Source organism: Diadema antillarum, unplaced genomic scaffold, assembly GCF_040938485.1.
Source record: "Diadema antillarum isolate AM-2024a unplaced genomic scaffold, OU_Dant_1.0 scf00000111, whole genome shotgun sequence".
NCBI classification, from domain to species: Eukaryota; Metazoa; Echinodermata; class Echinoidea; order Diadematoida; family Diadematidae; genus Diadema; species Diadema antillarum.
Genome location: NW_027271000.1, coordinates 2,317,501 through 2,335,697, shown reverse-complemented (window position 1 = coordinate 2,335,697; position 18,197 = coordinate 2,317,501). Strand labels below are relative to the sequence as shown.

The 18,197-nt window shown below is 39.3% G+C and overlaps 2 protein-coding genes across 2 annotated transcripts in view; both read left to right on the top strand.

The window, feature by feature from the left end:
* LOC139719514 (xanthine dehydrogenase/oxidase-like) overlaps positions 1–18,197 on the top strand; it is a 94,080-nt gene that overhangs the window by 29,735 nt on the left and 46,148 nt on the right. The window lies entirely within an intron of this gene.
* Positions 9,078–18,197, top strand: part of LOC139719491 (xanthine dehydrogenase-like) — a 26,100-nt gene continuing 16,980 nt past the window's right edge. Inside the window, exons 1-3 of the mRNA XM_071630909.1 lie at positions 9,078–9,222; positions 13,289–13,388; positions 15,299–15,407. Coding sequence (XP_071487010.1) covers positions 9,078–9,222; positions 13,289–13,388; positions 15,299–15,407 — 354 coding nt within the window. The remainder of the gene's footprint in view (positions 9,223–13,288; positions 13,389–15,298; positions 15,408–18,197) is intronic.

The window sequence follows — 18,197 nt, the reverse complement described above, 5'->3', positions numbered from 1 at the left end:
ATGTATACAAAAAAAAAAAAAAAAAAATAGGCCTATCTCACGTTACCTGCCCTTCGAAGCACCGTTCTTACTCGGTGTTTCTTACATTTGTGTGTGTGTGACCAAATTGAAGTGCAGTATAAAAGGAAGTTTATATATTTTCCGATAATATAGATGAAGTAATTATATCATTGGGCTTAGATATGAGAGTGATTACTCCTTTTAATAGAAGTGAACTCAGTCCATGTCATTATTTCGTCAGCGTAAATTCCAGGCTGTAACTGATGCTTTGCATTCAGGGAAATACAGAATGCCTAGTTCCTTTCAAACCTGCGGTGTTGGAATAGCGTGCAGCACTAGACAGCATAAAATCAGTGACACATTTTCTAGCATAGTTAGGCTTGCCACGATAGCTGAGTTGATACACACTTCACAAAGTCTACGCTTTCATTGGTGTGCATATTACCCTCTGTGGTTATTTGTTGTGGTGAATGTATCGTAGCACAATGGTGTCGTAGCATGGTACAGGGAATATTCAAAATTATTATCTGCATGGGTTATTGAGTGGTAAAGTATTTACGAGTACATGTTAGCGTATTACGGATTCTTCCCACAATATTTTATGTACGCAGTCCGCTTCACTTCACAGCCATCCTTGTTCAATGAGTATTGCTGCGTACACCAACCAGTATAGCAACAGCGGGCTCGGTTTTAGCTTGACACAGATTTTTGCGTGTATCATCGCTCTCTAGTGTTTAGAATTGTGTTGTTTTTATGCTTACACAAAACTGTTATGTCATAGAAGAACATCCCAATACGTTTTACTATTCTATCTCTCTACCTATGGCTAGGGATAAGAAATGGTCCACCCCGGGGTCCACCGTCACGTGACAATGTTTATATCATCGCTGACTGATATTTGACACATCTTTATACATATTGCCAATTGCATTGTAGCTTGTACAACTATATACACGTTTGTTTATATATATGTATATATATATATATATATATATATATATATATATATTCATGTACACTGCATTTGAGTTATCTCCTTTTTATGAAAATCTTATCTGGGTAGTTTAATAAAATCTGTAATTTCTCACCAAATTTTGTAAGTGCACATGGCTTGTCCTCTGTGATTTTATACTTTGTAGCAAAATTCGAATTCAGAGGATCAATATCATCATTCTCTTCTTTTACCCCTGTTGAGAACCCAATTCATACAAAGAACATAATTACTTCGGCATGACTGGTCCCTTGATTTGAGAATTCCTTATACAATCTATTATGAAAAAGCCCCAAGCCTTTCTCTTTAGTCATTTGAAAGGAAGAACAATCTAATAAGTAAATACGAAAATGCATACACCACCTACCTACTTATGGCAAGACATTATAATGTACTTCAGGACAAAATAATAATCAGTCATTATTTTGCACAGAGACAGGAAGTAGTGTCTGCTTCACTGTATTTCTATATTTTCACTTTCGTTCGCATGCATACAATGATTTAATGTTATAAGCTCCAGGGATTAGTCTTCATTAAGTTTCCTCACGCTGTTCTGTTCTCTTTGACTATATATATATATATATATATATATATATATATATATATATATGTATATATATATATACATACATATATGTATATAATTATATACAATATATATATATATATATATATATATATATATATATATATATATATACTGTGTGTATATATGTATAGGTATACCTGTGCTTTGGCGTCTTGTCCGCTACTGGCGGTTTCACGCTGTGGCGATCCTTAGTCAGACTGACTTCTCCGACGGATATATATATACTCAACGGATTCATATATGTGTGTGTGTGTATATATATATATATATATATATATATATATACCGTAACGTATTTTGTGTACTAGGCACAGCTGCATACATTAATCCTCCTGTGGTTGTAATATGATACTTATACTTCGAACAAAAGATATGCATGTTAAAGGGTGTGTAGAATTCTGGTCGAGGTGAGGATTTAGCTTTTAACGTTTTGCAAGATATTCAGAACCCACTCTTTGAGATGTCAAAGAGCATGCAATTCTAAGGAGTCTCAAAAGTTTATTTGATGAAAATCGGTTTTGAAATGGCTGAGATATCCAAAAACAAGGTGAAACAAAGAGATCCTAATAAAAGGCGTGACCTGTAGTCTTTTATTGTTGTCACTTTTTTGGATATCTCAGCCATTTGAAAACCAATTTCATCAAATAAACGTTGAATCCTTCTTAAAATTACATGCTTTTTCATATTTCATAAGAGGTTTCTCATGATCTCACTTAGGAATGTAAAAAACATGAATCCCCACCTCAACCAGTACTGCACAGCCTCTTTATAGCTGTCAGAAAGAAGAATTCACTAGCTTCTCCTACTTTGTTATCGATGGCAAATAACAACACACCACTTACATGAACTACATTGTGCAAGTAAGTGCATCACAGAGGCCCCATCTGTAAAATTAAACTAGTAGTTTAGATTTGCATTTTTTTCGTAATAGTACGAAAAAATTATTCAAATCCTAACGGTCAATTTAACTAGACAAATAAAGACCCTCTTGAGTTCAAAATTTACAGGAGGTTTCGAACTGGTGTTCTCCTTCAAAACCCAAGTGTTCTCACCAATTTTTCCAAAATTTGCATGCAAAAGGGACTGGCTGTCTTTAAAGTCCATCCGTAGACAAGACACAATAAAATACGGTAACAGGCGTCCACAGTCTCAATAGAAACTTACGTATATAACGCTTGAATAGTTCCTATTCTTAAATGCATCACTGTAATATTTACAACGATCACAATTTAAAGAAAGTAGAGAGGTTACAGTTGTGTTGGTTGTCATCGTATCTCATTTATTATGTTTTCTCCTTGTCTGCCTGGCATTTCCGTACTTTTGTATCTCCCCAGTGACGTCATTGTACTCTGTCCTCAGTCGAGCGATAAACCTTGAGTGCGTCAGAGCATGGACCTAGCTAGGTCCATGGTCAGAGTTCATAGAATTGTGCATGCTAGACACACGCACTGCATTGTATACCAAACCGAACTTTGCGCACTTCATTTTATGGTGACGAAACGATGAGGCTCTTGCACCCGACAGGCTATAACTTTACAGATACATTTTATGAAATTCTGCTTGCATGCTTTGATCCCGCCGTGAAATCGACAGCTCCCGTTGCGTGCTGGATGCATTTTAACAACCGATCATGGCAGACTCAAAGAATTACCTTGTGTTCTTCTGTAATGGAAAGCAGGTTAGTAACTTTGCTGCCGTGATGTCGTGAACCGATAGATATATATTGGTACAATCGTGTATTATCATTATTATTATAATTATTATGTTTGTTCATATCTATTACATATTAATTATTCATATTCGTTCCTATTTATTAGGCCTACATATTCCTGTCGGTGGTATATGTGGAAATGCTCACATTTATCCTTATGAATCATTATCTTTCTGTTCGTCGATCATATTTTTCCTTAAAAGTGTTTGAAGTCCGAAGGCAAAATTAGGTTCCGCAGTTATTAGCTTGAAATCTGTGTCTCGAAAACAACAACAAAGAGCCCTTCTGTGTCTATTTTAAATGGTATTGCAACTTTGTTGCCATATACTGGCACAAAATTATGCATAGATATTCGTTTTCAACTTTTCAGCGGGCATTGTTGGATGTCGGCCAGTTTTCAATTTTGTATTCGATTGACCTCGAACTCAAAGGACACAACAATAAATGCATAAATTCATTCATTCAAATTGATTTAATTTCATAAATTCTTATATAAAAATCTGAATGAGTGAGACTTTATTGTGCTCTCACTTCGAGTTCTTTTTTTCCTCCTTGCCAAAATTATGAACTTCTTTTATCTATTTCGGTGAGCCACCTCATCTTGTGCTTCGCGTTGGTACTGACCTTTGAACTCCTCTTCCTTCCTACCTTTTCCCTGTCTTTCCTGTCTTCCTTATGTTTCTTTCTATTGCTTTCTGAGCTAAAATTCCTTCTTTTTATTTCTCTCTCTCTTTACCAGAAAGCTTCGTCATGTTTGTTTGTTTGTTTGTTTGTTTGTTTGTTTGTTTGTTTGTTTGTTTTTTGTTTGTTTGTTTGTTTGTATAGGTAGGTATGTGTGTATACGTGTTTCCTATTCCTCCCTTATCTAGGCAATTTGCCTCCATAGTGTAGTGCAGTTCAGTAACTATAGTTATATTGTCCACGAGGAGACAGCAAAATAAAAGCTTGTCTTTTCATCATGTCTCCTCGATCCATTTCCATCAATATAAATTTTAATTCAGTATCAAAAGAATGTGATGCGCACTATTGTTGATTCATATCATTTTTCTTCGTTACGACATTGTATATTGATATTGTGTTATTATGTGCATGTAAATGATTTGTACTGCTGGAACTTGAAATGAAATAGAATGATATGAAAAAATGAAATGAAGATACGAATTGCATTGAGTTCTTTCATGTTGGAGAAGTGTACTGCATCGATATCGATAAATTCTGTGAACAATTTTCTTTGCATACATTCGTATCTTTTCTTCAATTTTAAAAGTCATTGTCATTGCTTTCTCAATTATCTGTCTGCACATTACATAAATCAAATTCTGTCCTTACAGGTAGTTGAGAAGACTCCAGATCCAGAGATGAATCTTCTTACTTTCCTGCGAAATCGCCGTATCCTTATATATTTTGGTGTTTGCTTTTGTTCTGTTTTAATATCAAACATGTTGCTTTCGAACAAACAGTGTGCGTTATTATCGCCTGATTGGTACATGTATCTACCATAATATTTCGGGAGCCAGCGGGGGTCAGCCTAGCTGAAAAGTTTACCAAGTTTGAAGTACATAATAATTTTGCATTCATTCCCCTTAGAATAAAAACGAAAGTCTGATTATCTATTGGTGATGGATGTGGCCGCGAGGGCCATGAAAAGCCCCCCCCCCCCCGAAAAAACCACCATCACAACAACAAACAAACAAACAAACAGACAAACAAACAAACAAACAAACAAAACAAATTGGGTTAGCCTATAGAGGTAAAAAAGCAACCTCGTAAAACCTGTGGAGTATTATCAGGCGTAGCCTAAAATTCAATGCGACACCATTGCCACACTTTTTAAATGTTGGGGGTAGTCGTCATGTTTAAAAAAAAGAGAAAACGGTACACCTTTTGACAAGGCATCGTGGCTTAGCAATGAGACACCTGAAGCGTTTAATTCATAATTTGTTGATATCGGACCTCGCGGATAGCTAACCCGTGGCAATGATCAATCGCTGTTTTTTATGCCTATACTAAAATTTGAAATTGCTGATATTGTTGTTCATAATCTAGAGGCAAAAATAAGTACTGATGGTATCTCGTATCATCTCTTAAAACACAGCGTACCCGACATTGCTGTATCTTTCCTCATGGAAGTGTTTAAATTTGTCATTAAACAATGGTGCAGTGCACGCACAGCAGAATGAATTCGTTGCTGAAGTCGCACCAAAGTAGGCCTACACTTAAGATGGGCAGGGAGGATGAATTTAGAAACAATTTTTTCTCAATAACTTGAAAAGATTATTTATACGGGTGCACGTCACAAGTTCGACACCCATTAGTCATACAGCCCACAAGCTATAAGTGAACAATAAAGCCCACGAGCCCGACATCAACTAAAATAGGTCCACGAACTATACGGTCAATATCTAGACAATAGGTAAATAAGGCATATGAGGTCAATACTAGACAAATAACGCCCACTAGCTCGACACTAACCCCCCCCCCCCCCTCAAAAAAAAAATAGGCCTTTTTGGCCTTTGTCGAACCCGTGGGCCTTTTTTGCCAAGTGTTTGCTCATTTGTTCATGGGCCTTATTCTTCTTCTTCTCTTCTTCTTCGATTTTCTTCTTCTTCCCTTAAAAGTGCAGGTTCATGCCTGGAGATAAACGCACTATATTGTGTATATAGGTACACTAGGTAGATGGGACAACTTCACTGAGCTGGCACCGTATTACGTGAACATTATTTTATTTATATTGTTGTCCACACATACGTTATATCCTCTAGAGTAGTCTCCTCATCCAGCGATTCCAACACCAAAACTTTAAAGATTCATAACTTTTGCATCGATTGTCCGATTTTCCTCAAACTTTCACTGATGTGTTCTACTAATGTTGTTGCTTTCACTCAATCCACACTTTGGGTTTGTGTTACCTTTAAAGACTCAAATATTCCGGCTTTAACCTGTGGGCTAGCATAGCTGAAATAAATACCGGTAACCTCGTGAAACCCACTACATTCTGTTCTTTGATTCAAAAGGCTGTATCTCACCAACGGAGACGTCTCCGCAACGTCTCCAACGCAGCAGTCGCAGCAGTCGCGGAGACGTCTCCAACATAAAAATATGATGTAGCCGTTGCAGAAACACCTGACTTGATCTGGGGAGGATGTCAGCACGCAGATGGGTCACGTGGTTTCTAAAGTAGGTCAGACAGCGTCAAATAGAGTCGCGGAGACGTTCCGCGACCCCTCACCAGTTTTTCTGGTCTCCAGCAGGTCTCGGCGACGTCTCTGAGACATCTCTGACACATCGCGGAGACATCGCGGAGACGTCTCAGCAGTCGCGGATATAGTTAGTCTCCGCGACGTCTCCGCAACTGATGGAGACGTCTCGGAGACGTCGCGGAGACTTCGCGAAAAATCAAACATGTTCTTGCGACTCCTCGGAGACTCTATAAATTTCAGGAGACGTCTCTGCAACTAGCAAAATCTAGTTTCAAGCGCGGTGAGATACCCCCTAAAGTGCAAAATGACCAAACGGTGCCAGACCTTTAAGTGGAGAGACATAGCCGCCAGACGCCCATAAATACCCAAAATGTCCAGCTATAGGCTGTAGCCTGTAAATGAGAAACCTCAAGAAACCTACTGGAATTTGTTCTTGGTATTTTATTTATTTATTTATTTATTTATTTATTTATTTATTTATTTATTTATTTGTTTATTTATTCATTCAGTTTTCTTTTAACAGGGTAGCTTATTCAAACTTTGTTTGAATAAGCATTCCCTACCAGACGTTACAAGTGGTGGAGATAGGCTGTAGGATAGTCCTACCCTCCCCTTCCCCCATCTAGGGAGTTTTCACTACACAACGGGAAGACCGAGAATACGCGGAAGCACAGTCCCCGTACTCGGACTCACGTCCCCATATCTAAGCAGTTTCGCTTTCCTGTACAGGACGGAGGCGTGGGGACAAGTTCGCTGATTGGCTGGCCGGCTGGCTGGCTCACTCCTGCCCCGGCATCGGGACCGAACGCTATTTTGGCCGAGTACCGTACTCGTTTTCCCCAGGACGGGACGTTTCTCGGATTTGCTCGTGCGCAGAAGCAAATTTTGCACACGGCATGCTCAACTCCCGGCCGCGTCGTGCTTGCGAAAACTCCTTATTACCACAACAAATAGGCAATAGACCGGTTCTGAAATGTTTTCAGGTGTTCTGCATGCTTTGTTCACAAAAGCTGCCCTTAACAACCACAAAGCTTGCCGGAGGCTTACCCAACCTAGCAACAACTGAGCGAATTCTTGCCTATGGAACTTGACGGGAGGGAGGAAGTGAATGAAAATACTAGAGGCTGGAGGAAATGAACATATATAAATTGTAATAAATTACAGAAACAGTCTAGCCCGAGTCATATAGGGTCTTTAAACACCGATCCTCAAGGATCTACACGACGATCCCATTATCATGTCGGCGATTATCTTGGGAGTTCCGGGATAGTTTTGCCCCGGATGGAGCGTCAACCAAGGAGGTTTGAGAAATGGAGTAATGATAGTCTCATTCCCTTTGATCCCATGTTTCATGCCGCCTCTCGGAAATATTGGAAGTACAATGTATGTGCTAAACTGGATCTGCCCCACAAATAGGAAGATAATTCATCCATGTGTCATTGCATCATGACTAGTCACTCTCAAAGGAAAATATGTCTTTATGATGGTAATTACTTTTCGCTGTCCCTTCTTACAAAAATTAAGCGATACGGGGATGTGCGAATAAAATTTGTTCGAAAATTGATGAATTAAAAATCAAAATTACTCGAATTTACATGACTTTACACTAATCTAACATAAGAATAAATAAAGAGCTATATTTGAAAATTATACCATTTCAGTTTCATTTGTCGGAAGTGATCGGAAAGATGATAAAATCGGCTTTGCAGTGAGGGTACAGTTTCAAATATTTTCACGACATACAGCTCAGGTTTGCAGTTTTGCACATAATTCTGGACGGGATTTACTTTTGTTTTACTAGTATATGCTTTATCATTAAGTAAACATTCATTCTAATTAACAAAAAAAAAGAAAAAAACAAACAAGCAGAATATAGCCGATATTAAGTTAGAGTTAATGAATCTTCAGATTGCTCCAAAAGACGGTGGCATGGAACCCCGGTCATCAAAGGCACAAGAGCACCTGTGGAATTATTTTGTGCATTAATAGAAAAAATGGCAGCTGTTTGAATAATTACAGCCAGTTGGAAGTACATCTCTTAAACCTCCTTGCGTCGACGAGCGTTGATGACTGCACACACGGCATCGACACGGCAGCTACACAGATGACGGCGCGTACACCGACTTCCACGGACCACGGCAACTATACGGTCCATGCCGGCAGAGCACGGCGTCTACATGGACCAACGCGGCAGCTATACACGGACCAACACGGCAGACGAAAATCTGCCATAAAAATCGAGCTGATTTGGATTTTCATCAATCTTTTTGTCGTTCTCGTCACGTAGGGACCGTGAAGATCCGTGTTCATCCCTGTATAATACCGGGGAGGTGAGATCCCTGATAATACCGTGTTTACATAAACGCGATGGCCCTTGTAGTTGTCATGTGGTTGCCTTGTAGGTCCGTGTAGCTGCCTTGATGATCCGTGACGGTCCTTGATGTGACAAAAACCGTCACAAACTGCCAAGGATACTCACGGCACCTACACGACCGTTCCAGTCAGCCACACGGACATGTACGGCAACCACACGGCAGCCACATCACGGACCATCCCGGATTGCTCTGCCAACATGGCAGTCCACGGATGACGCTGCATGTTTTTGACCTCCAAAAACTGCTGTGTTGGCCTCCCGGACGTCAACGGACCTACAAGGACCTCCAGGGACCTCCACTGATTCCCATGGCGTCTACACTGGTCTCTTCCCGGATCATCCCGGATCAGATCCGGGGTGATCCGCATGTATATGTGACTGGGCCTTTATGAAACCGTTTGAAGAATGAGCATCTATGATAATCATTGAGGGAACTGACCATTACCAGACTCCTTTTCTCTGTATGGTTCGCTGGTTCGCAGTCACTTTCGTTATTTTTAGCAGCAGTTATTTAGTGTGTATAAAGAGAACAGGACATGCGAACAAAAATCTTTTTAAAAAAGATGGGTGTTTTTTGTTGTTTTTCTTCAACTGGAAAATTATGAAGAGAAACATGCATTAACCAATACATAATCCGAAAGATTTCACATTCCGGTAACTTGGCGAACAAAATTATGCACAAGGGTGCGCAAGATGGATAAATGTTGATTTTTATACGATACTAATATTCCTTTTTTTATCAGTCCTGAGATATTGATAACAAGAAGAAATATGAGGAGAAACTGAAAGGATTTATTCCATAACAAGTCATATTAAAGAAAGTTCGGTACAGGATTTCAGTAATTCCTCTGTAATACAGCTTAAAATTGTTAAAATCAAGAACCTCTTCTTAGGTCTCTATGCCGAAAATCTATGAAAAAGCGGCTTGGAGATTGGTACACCAAATAAAGCCAGTGGCATGCTAAACATTCAATTCTACGACAAAATGAACCTACGCATAAAGTTGCACAAATTGGAAAGAGATCCACTCCTTACGTTTGACGGCACAATAGATTTATTATATACTAGACATGATGTGCAACGATGCAGACTCCTCTATACAGCCACATTGTACCCACACAGATACTTTTATGCATATATACAACTATCATCTTAATAGAGCTGGAATGCAGTGTCCGAATGCGAATCAAAGGAATGAATACACCAAGGCTGATGGCACACAGTGAATACAAATTAAGCGAACTTGCCGATGTCAATAGCATGTCTCTTTGAGGAGGGGGGGGGGGGTGTGTCTTAGTCCATGGGCCACGACCCGAAAAATGGGTTGTTGGTACCACCTGAGGTGGCAAAACCTTTTTGGTGTCATTTTGTTTGTCGGGCATAGATATGCTTATCAAGCTATGATAGCATTTCCAAATGAGTAGCTTAGTCATAATAAATGATTTTTTAACCAATTTGGTCTCGTTTTTATATCTGTATACTTCTGAATCGAAACTAACCGCTGTACAAAGAAGAGCACTGTCTTCCGTATGTCCACAGGTGTTCTGTTGTAAACGCGGTGCGCTTAGTCTTTATTCAAGGCAGCGAAGGGAATATCCAAAGGGTTATGATGTCCACAGCTGTCACGCGGTGCGCTTAGTCTTTATCTAGACCAATGTACCGTTATCATATCTAAAGTTCCTCATAAAATGGATTATCTATACTGTTTTTATACTACCCTCTCAACAAATACATCAGTTTTAAGCGAAAATCACTCTGTACATTTACAATATTATTCATTATAATGTATTGTAGTGTACCGGTACATTGTTTTTGCATTATCTTTTATTGTTGGATGGAAATAAAGCGACATTGGCGTGGTGTTAGCGTTTTCACCGTAGCGTTTTCGCCGGAAATGATAAATAATTGAAAAATACGATAAAATTCACGAGGAATTGCTTTGTTGTTGTTGTTGTTGTTTTTAGATAAAAGGATATACACTGTATCATAAGCTTTGGATATGCCCTTCGTCGTCTTGAATAAAGACTAAGCGCTGTGGACATCATAACCTTTGGATATTCCCTTCGCTGCCTTGAATAAAGACTAAGCGCATCGCGTTTACAACAGAACACCTGTGAACATACAGAAGACAGTGCTCTTCTTTGTATAGCGGTTAGTTTCGAGTCAGAAGTATAGGGATATAACAACGAGACCAAATTGGTTAAAAATTCATTTATTATGACTAAGCTACTCATTTGGAAATGCTATCATAGCTTGATAAGCATATCAAACAAAATGACACCAAAAAGGTTTTGCCACCTCAGGTGGTACCAATATCTGGCCTGGCCCACGGACTATCTAGACTCAATCTGAGTGTCTGTACACAACAAATAGTGTAACACACACACACACACACACACACACACAAACACACACACAAAACGGCCAAACATGCATGAGATACATATTGAAAGCGTTTGTGAGTTTCTTCCAACCACATTTTCTTTTTTTTTATAGATATTATGTAAATGACATACCGTAAAGAAAAACCAAAATAAAACAAATAGAGGGCCTTTGAACTGAAAGGATCATAAGGCTCGGACAAGAAAGCATCTACGAAACACCTATACAAATTAAGGTGAATTGTAGAGGGGGAGGGGTGGGGTTGATGGGTACGCCCACCCTTTTAAAATCCAGAAGTCGTTATCATCGCTTTGCTTGGGAGGTTTAGGAACGATGTCGTGATTTTCAGGTTTTTTAACTCGATGATGATGATCATGGTTGTGGTGGTGGTGGGGGGGGGGGGGGGGTGGGGGAGAGGCATATGGTGTCTGATATACCAACGGTTCCCTGAAATACAAATGCATGTTGATTTGTGTTGATTTATGATACCCTCAACATCACGTTTGCGGTCAAACGAATATCTAGAAACATTTCATATATTTCTAACATTTTTTTTTTCATTTTTCTTCATATTACTTGGATCGCCCACAATAAAAAAAAAATCCTTCCACATCAGCATTCTTGTTGTGACCTCATCTGTCGATCATTGCTAAAGTACTGATATGTTTAACAAAAGACATTGGAACGCACCTTCCCCTCGACTCGGCATAACTTGCGTGTTCCCTCGCCATGTCTTTTGTTAGTCACATCAATATCACAGAAACATTTTACAATGTATTTTATTTTTTGGCCATCTAGGCTATCTTAAAGGGGAAATCCATTCCAAATATAAGTTGCTCTGAGAAGAAAGAGTAAAATATTACGAGTTCATTGGCATGAATTTGATCAAAATCGGATGAAAAATAAGGAAGCTATGACATTTTGAAATTTTGTTATTTTTTTTTTTTGGGGGGGGGAACCGCTCTTGAACAGTCAATATGAATATGCAAATGGAAAGTGGGCATGTCATTCTCTCACAACTTACCATCTATAAAATACAGTAAATGAAATAGAATAAAGTACATAAAATTCTGAAATTTCAAGCTTTTCATTCGAACGCAATTATGCCCGAGACTAAAATCCTTATATATCTAACTGATCACTATTCTGAAGTTATTCAAAGAAAAACAATATTATGTTTCAGACTTCAGTTGCAGAAACATTGAATTTTCGTCATTCATTTGTACACGATCAATGGTTAGCTCAATTATTTGAATATTCATATCCACTGTACAAGAAGTGTTTTGCAGAAATTAGCAAAACTTCAAAATGTTATAACTTCTTTATTTTTCATCCCATCTCAGTCAAATGTTTAGCTTTGAACTCGTAAGATTTTACTTTTTTTTTACCGGACTAACTTATATTTGGACTGGATTTCCTCTTTAATGCAGCCTATCCATTTGACCAAGGACTTGTGCCTGTAAGGCTTGGAAAATGCACCACTTAGTAACTGCGAACGCTCGATGTGACGAGTTCGTCTCATTCCTCAGCAAACGAAGCCTTGTCAAAAGGCGTAACCTTTTCATGGTCCTCCCAGCCACACCCACCCATCACCAGTGATGAGACAGACTTTAGATTTCATTCTCAAGGAGCAAGCATGAATACAAAATTGTTATGTACATGAATATTGGTAACCTTTTCAGCCAGGCTGACCTCACTGGCTCCCGGACGAGGCCAACATTTGGGAGATAAAATCAAGTCCTTCTGCATTGTATGATAATAATAATGTTTAAATGGCGTCAGCAGCACGATGTTCTTGCTCCAAGTGACTCCTTTTACTTTCAAGTCTCTATTTCTTTCAAGTCATCCATTCTAAAGTATTAATTAGGTGTATGTGCCTGAACGTTTTTCTGTCTGCGTTGCGTCTTAAACATTGTGTTCTTACACGATTGTGTCCCATTTACTAGTATATGTAAATTTCACGGTTTTTTTTTTTTTTTTTGAGAGAGAGAGAGAGAGACTTCTTATGTTCCATGACGAAAAAATTACACACATCTGATAGTCGGTCTGAAAGGTAGCAAACTAGGGTGCGCAGAAGGAGGATGCGGATCATGTACGGTCATGATTTCGTCTTGTGACAGCTCGTCGCCGGGTAATATCAGGTAAGAAGCTCAATTTTCAATCTATTATGATATATATACAATGTCTAGATAACCGCTGACAGAAACGCACATACATGGTCATGCAAACACATTCTCTCTCCCTGTCTCTACATTTATTTACAGTCTTTTTTTTCTGCTGTAACATAGAAAAGAAACAACACAGAAAAACTGTGTCATTATTATTGCTTTTGACGTACACACATATTCAAAACATGGAATGCATCATAACTATATTTCTGTGAGAACCGAAAAGGGGGATTTAATCGCCTGTTTTTCGAGTTTCACTAAGCACCGGCTTGTACCGAAAAAGGTGGTTAGTGTATCGCGTTGCGTCGCGTAAATTGAAACCCTCACGTACATTAGTCCATCGGTTTTGTAGCAAGGTTATGTTGGGAGCGTGCCGACTCTCAAATGTTTTTCTTGTTGATATCTACCACAACAGCAATCATATCTGAATCTGATTGACAAATTGCCCTATACATCGACGTAAATAAGCACCGAGTTGATCCATGTGTTAGTAATGACTAAGAAATCATGAACATTGTCATGAATATGCATTTGTACAAAGTGGGTGTGTCCTGTTCGGTCTGTGCTGGGGAAAAGCAGATGGATCGAGACTGGGACTACGCCGTTTGAGGCGAGGGAAGAATAAAGTTTTGTTGCTGTAAGTTTGATATCACTGGTGGCGGTGATTTGTTTTTGTTGTCAGAATGTGTGACATGTTGTTTGGCCACCAGTATTTCCCTCCGTTCCGTAATAGCATACACGGCATACATACTCGAGCAAGATTCAAACCTACCACTTCCTGGATGATCACCAGGTTCGAATCCTGCTCTTTTGCCATGGCTACTAAAACACTGATCATTATTCAGTGCTTGTTTACGTCGCTGTAGGGGCAATTTGTCAATCAGTTGCAATGAAAACGACTAGACGCAAGAATTTCATCAATTTGAACAATATTATAACATCTAAAATTATACAGGGAAAGAAGAAAGGAAGCGAAGGAAGAATAGAAGGATATGACGAAAGAAAAAGAACATGATCAGTGATGCAGTAGAAAAAGAAGAAAATCCGTTTTTCATTACGATTTATTATTGCAAGTTACTTAAAGTTATATGAACTACGTTAGTTTTATAATAAAACTGTACCCATTGAGGGATTTCTGTTTCCTCTTTAGGGGCCTACTTAAAAATGCACTGAAAGTAACTATATGAAGTCAAACACAGAAAGACACACGTACTTTGCTAGTCTAATTGACAACTTGTTTTGCAATGTTTTACCTCTTCCCGATTCTTTTAGAATTCTTCCAGATGTGAGTGATCACTTTCCAATCATGGCTTATTACTGTTGTTTATATACTCTGTTAATTTCACATGCATTATTTCTGTCACTAAAGAAAGCTAGTGAGATGTTTGTTACTGTGGAAACACGAAAATAAGTTTGAACTTGAACTTGAACTTGAACGTGAATTTTTTTGTTTATGTCAATCTTTTATTTTTCTTTTTTTTCTTATAAGCAATATACAATGAACACCGACATGGACACACACAAACACGCACACATACGAACATATCCCACATATAGGGGCACGCACTGTTGGTAGGTAGTAAGCCTACTCTCTGAAAACATGTAGGCCTACATGAGGAATAAGGCCCCGTATGTGGCAGTGTATAAATCGTTGCAGCAAAACCAGGGGGCTTTGGACAAAATGGTAGGGTTGCAGTCAACGCGACGCTACCCACCCTTTTGATATTGACGCCTTGAACCCAATCACCCTCATTTATACGATTTGGCCCATCAAACAATCTCGTCCAATTCCTACGTACAGGTGTAGGTCTATAGTTGCGCTTGATGATTTGCAATGATTAACTCATAAATGAAAGAGACCATTTCGTTTTTGTTCTGTATAGACACAGAGCGGTGAATGCATGTCTCGTTCCAGTGTGTTCTGTCCACGGTGTTGCCGTCACCACCGTGGAAGGGATTGGAAGTGTGGAGACCAAACTACATCCCGTTCAGGTATGATTGTTTGTCACTGTTTCGACCTTATTCCAGTCTAAATCTCAGTTTGGCTGATAGCGCAATTTCCATATAGGAGCCTACACTGAAATGCCACTCTATAGATATGTCCGAGTAAAATGGAGTAAAATCAAACATAAAAAGACAACGCTGTCATGTTTCAACAAAATCTGGGATGAAATAACATAGTTATTGCATATCATAATAGGCCCAGCTGTGCGGTCCGCGAGCTCGATACTCGAGGAAAACAAGGCCCACGGTACGAGATTAATATATGTATTTCAGAGAGCTTAATCTATTCAGTGTAGGTCTTGTAGACCCCCTCCCCCTCCCAGATGTGTCGGACTCTTATGGGCCTGGTTTGCCTAAGTGTCAAGCTCATGGGCAATGCTACCATAGTTTCGAGCTGGCGGGCCTGTGTTGGCCAGTGTCAAGCTCGTGGGCTGTGTGGTTCCAATGAATGACTCATGGTCCTGGAGCACACAGTGACGTCATGGACCATCTTGAAAACAACATAGGCCTACTGTGAGGCCTAACATGCATTCCACATGAAGCAATCCTGTGTCTTGCAACTTGCTATGTCATCCAGTTAAGTTTAGATCATTAAGTCAGGCAACTTGGGGCATTTTTCTTTTGATGACATCTTAAGCTGGTACCTTACTTCCAAATAGGAGTGGAACTACTATTTGCTCTAATTGTTTTCTTTATACTCGATGCTCCTTAACACTATTGGGCCTGGTCAAGAGTTGTGCCCCCATACCGAAATTTTGTTTGTTTCCAACATGGCCGCCATCCGGTTTGCATCCAATGTGTGAATCAGGGTATGCTGGCAGCGGGTAATATCACCTGAATGATGCGATTAAAACTCTCTGCCAGCAAGTGATGTTTCAGTATAACCTCCTGCTGAAATTGGTCTAGATCTATACCCTCGATCTCTTTCAAGACAGGGCAGCATCTGCGTCTTCAGTGAAGCACGCAACTGAGCTTACAGATCTTCACACAGATCTCCACCACGACTAAACTGGATCAAGGAGCTTCAAACACAGCTCCTTGACTGGATAGACATCCTGAGGTCAGACCAGCGTTCTCCAGGTGCACAGCCACTGTATGCGATCATCAGTCTTCCAATGGCAATATCTAAACAGTTTTCTTCCAATGGCAATATCTTAACAGTTTGTGAAGGCAAGCTTGTCTCTCATGATGGGTGCATTGCACATAGAGTACCGGATGCACGAGCTGAGAAGAAAGATTCTTTTTGACTCGCGGGATAGGCTACAATCCTTTCTCAGGCACAGGTTCTGAATTATCGGGTCGTGCTCAGTCTGCACACAATGAGCTGAACACCACATCAAGTATACGTGTATAATGATTGTGTGTAATGATATGGGAACATGGAAAAATCAAAATACATGTTTATGTATTTTATGTGGAATCAGTTCCCATCTGTTGTCTTGGCAGAAATGAACCAATCTTGCAATGTTGTCTATTATTTTCCCTCCATCTTCATCACGAGTATATATGGAACGTGTTGATCATTTTACGTGGAGTTGTTGTGATATGTCGGAAAATGCGAGGCTGTATTGCAGGTGGCCTATTGCAGTTGGCCGTCAATTTGTTTTTCACATTATATTGACATGTTTAACAGACTGTAACTCACCAAGATGCCTCTCGAAATGTTTTGAAAAAGGTCTGCTTGATTTCACATGAACGGATGATTATCAGTTGTCTTTATGCTATCATCTTGTGTAAAATAAAATATTGTTTCTCTTCAAAAGATAGCGTGCCAAGTAATCTGCACTTACTGTTGGTGCTTTAGACAGTATATGTCTAATAAAATACAATAAGATTTTCGCATTGATAACACCCAATATGATTAAACCGTCTAAATGCTACTTCAGGGTCTTAAAATATAACATCTTAGCTCTATTTTGCAGAAAACTCCATTCAGTTTGGTTAAGCGGTCACAGGGAAATGTGGATTGTTATAAAGCATGTCATGAGTCTGATTCTTCCAAGTTTATCACTTGGATGCTCTTGTGCGTGAACACAATAAGCCAGTTCGTAATTCCACTTTGCGCATGAGCAGAAACAAGGTAATTCGGACCAACAGGCATAATGGTTTTTAAATTCGCTGGGATAAGCATCTGTAATGTAATGATTATTCATGAGATACTTATAAATGCTGCTTGCCAGCACATCCACCTGACAGCAAAAGTGGTATTTGGCAATATCAAAAGAAAGAGATTGTCAATACATTCAATGCAAAATAATGAAATGGATGCTTTCCCAACTGTAAAGTGACGGATCGTTCTGCTCATCTGGTCAACGCAACTCTATTCTTTGTTTGAACGGGATTGTGAATCCCATAAATTGTTATGTAAAGCTTATGCATTATGTCGCTCTAAAACGAGTTAAGTGCCCCTAACCGACTGAGAAAAGAGAAAAGTCATTCGTACCAATGCGCCCATGAGCTAACTCCGTACTAGCTTATAGACAGAACTTGGAGGGAAGAGATTCCTGACATGCTCAACAAAATTCCTCATTTCTCTTTGACCACGTGAAGCAAATCGAATGAAGTTTTCAGTAAGATGTGGGCGATGAATTCTAGTTTCATACCCTGAAACTGTATTTGGATTGATTCACTATTTTTAAAGTTATCATTGCGGAGCCTCCCGTTGTAATTTTTTTTTTGTTGACATAGTTTTACGGTATAAGACATTCCAACCCACCTCCGGCCTAGACATCCGTAGGCGTTGTGGTGTAAGGCGGGATCTTAACATCTCTCATGAAG